The 1,973-nt window shown below is 42.2% G+C and overlaps 1 protein-coding gene across 1 annotated transcript; it reads left to right on the top strand.

Moving 5' to 3' along the window:
- Positions 1-71: 71 nt before the first annotated feature.
- On the top strand, positions 72-1,732 carry LOAG_15071 (zinc finger protein; the record flags this gene model as incomplete). The annotated part of the gene is made up of 5 exons (XM_020448893.1): positions 72-209; positions 469-881; positions 1,076-1,260; positions 1,343-1,420; positions 1,527-1,732. 5 exons carry the CDS (start codon positions 72-74, stop codon positions 1,730-1,732), a joined length of 1,020 nt encoding a protein of 339 aa, XP_020300991.1.
- Between the last annotated feature and the right edge of the window lie 241 nt (positions 1,733-1,973).

The following is a 1,973-nucleotide window of genomic DNA, read 5'->3' as shown; positions in this document are numbered from 1 at the left end:
AACAACCGTTTCTAAATTTTGTTGCGTATAAATTGTTGCACAGTTTTAAAATTTATAACCCTTTTCAGCTAATGGAAGGCGAATTTGCAAATGCTTCCGGAATTGGCCCAAATCTGCCAAATTTGGCAGATCTCAAGAAGTACCTGCGTGAAGAGAAGCCGCTTTATTTCCAGGTATTGGAACAATATTTGCGAAATGCGGCAAATTTGGTATGTTTATTTTTTGGCCTGAAGTTTACTTGTGGTAAGGTGAGGTATGATACATTTATACTACTTGCGACCTAATTTTTGCCATTATTGCTATTATTGCTGTCAGAATTGGTGCAAGAAGACTGGGTAAAGGTTAGGTAATAGATGGTTCATCTTCTAGTAAAGCCTCTTAGTTATGTAATGGAAATGTCAATAGAGAGCATTCAATGTAAGAAGTGAAAACGCTCCATTGAATTTTATAACCAATATTCTTTTTCAGATAAACAATTTAACAGAGAGACTTGAGAGGAGTGACCACCAAGATGATGGCGAAGAAGGAGCGGAAGTTCCGAGAGCGGATTTGTTTCGCCGCGCAAGTCCTCCGCTACGTCGGGAGCAACAGGAAGTGCTCCATGAGCTCCTGGAGCGCGAGCAAGAAATGGAGCGGCAGCGAGAAAACGAAGAGCGGCTCGCGCTCCAACTCCTCGAGCAACAGCAAGAAAATGAAGACCAAGAAATGATGGAACCAGTATCGGCACTGGTTTACGATGAGGAGGGAGAGGAGAGGCTGGCGGAGTGGCGGCAGGTACCACACGAGCCATCCCCATATGGGGAAAGTGTCGATGTGGTACCGAGAGCGCAAGCAGCGGTCACGGAGCGTAGAGAAGTGGAAGAAGTCCGTGAAATCGTACTGTAAGTTCACTTTCCAAGCTGTACAAATGCGATGAAAAGACGCGTAATATAAAATGTCGAACCAATTGATCAGCTTATCTTTAAAAAATACATAGCGTAAATTATTTCACAATGCGAATATCCTAATTAGGATGAAAAATTAAGCACATGACAAATTTTGCGGGATGATTTTCGCTTACGAATACATGTTTCAGACGTTCCAGGACCGTGCGAGTCCCAGTTGCAATGCAACGAGGCCGCGAGGTGGAACCAGCAAGTCCGGAGGCCTTCCATGTGCCGGTAGTGGAAGGTTTGCCGGCACAATATCAAGAACTGCTGGTTGTGCCAGAAATCGACCCATATACAGTGATTAGGAATGCTGACGGGTCGGTAATAATTGGTAAGTTAAACTTATTTCGTCACTAAATTTGATACGGGTGATTTGTATAAATGTTTCTTTCTAATGCATGTCATCTTTTCAGAATGCGGCATGTGTTCCAAGGAATTCGGGACGCTAAAGGGATGGCGAATTCACGCCGCCAAAATGCATCGACAAAATGGTGAATTCAACTCGAAATATTATTGCTTGGATTAAGCCTAGTTTTTGAAAGAATTCTATTTAACGAATGTTTACTGAACATTTTTAATGTAATATATCTGTTTCAGGCTTTTGCCAGAAATGCGGCCATTTCATCGAAATGCCGCACGTTCGCTCAGCCGAGGAAATCGCAGCTACAATGGAGCTCCATTCTTTAGAATGGTGCCCCATGGCCGCGAAGGCTATAATGAATGAAAGGGCTGTCAAACGGAGAAGGCTCGAGCTAGCGGGTAGAAGCGATGAAGCGGCGCATTATTTCATTCCTGGTAAATGAAGCATTTTTTTAGACATTATTCCAAATACAAGAAATTGTTTTCTCAAATATTAATTTATTTATTCCAGCCAATCTTTGTTTTTTATTTCAGGCGCGCAATAATGACACATTTCTACCCATTATGGCGAAGCTAATGAAAGATGCAGCCATTGCCATCCCAACTTCGTCAATCTCCTCTCGCTCCAGTATCAATGTTATCTTCACGCAGGTTACTTATTTTTTGTACTACTGATTTTTTTTT

This window comes from Loa loa (assembly GCF_000183805.2).
Source record: "Loa loa unplaced genomic scaffold supercont3.744, whole genome shotgun sequence".
In the NCBI taxonomy this organism is placed as follows: Eukaryota; Metazoa; Nematoda; class Chromadorea; order Rhabditida; family Onchocercidae; genus Loa; species Loa loa.
This window is presented reverse-complemented; position numbering and strand designations above follow the sequence as displayed.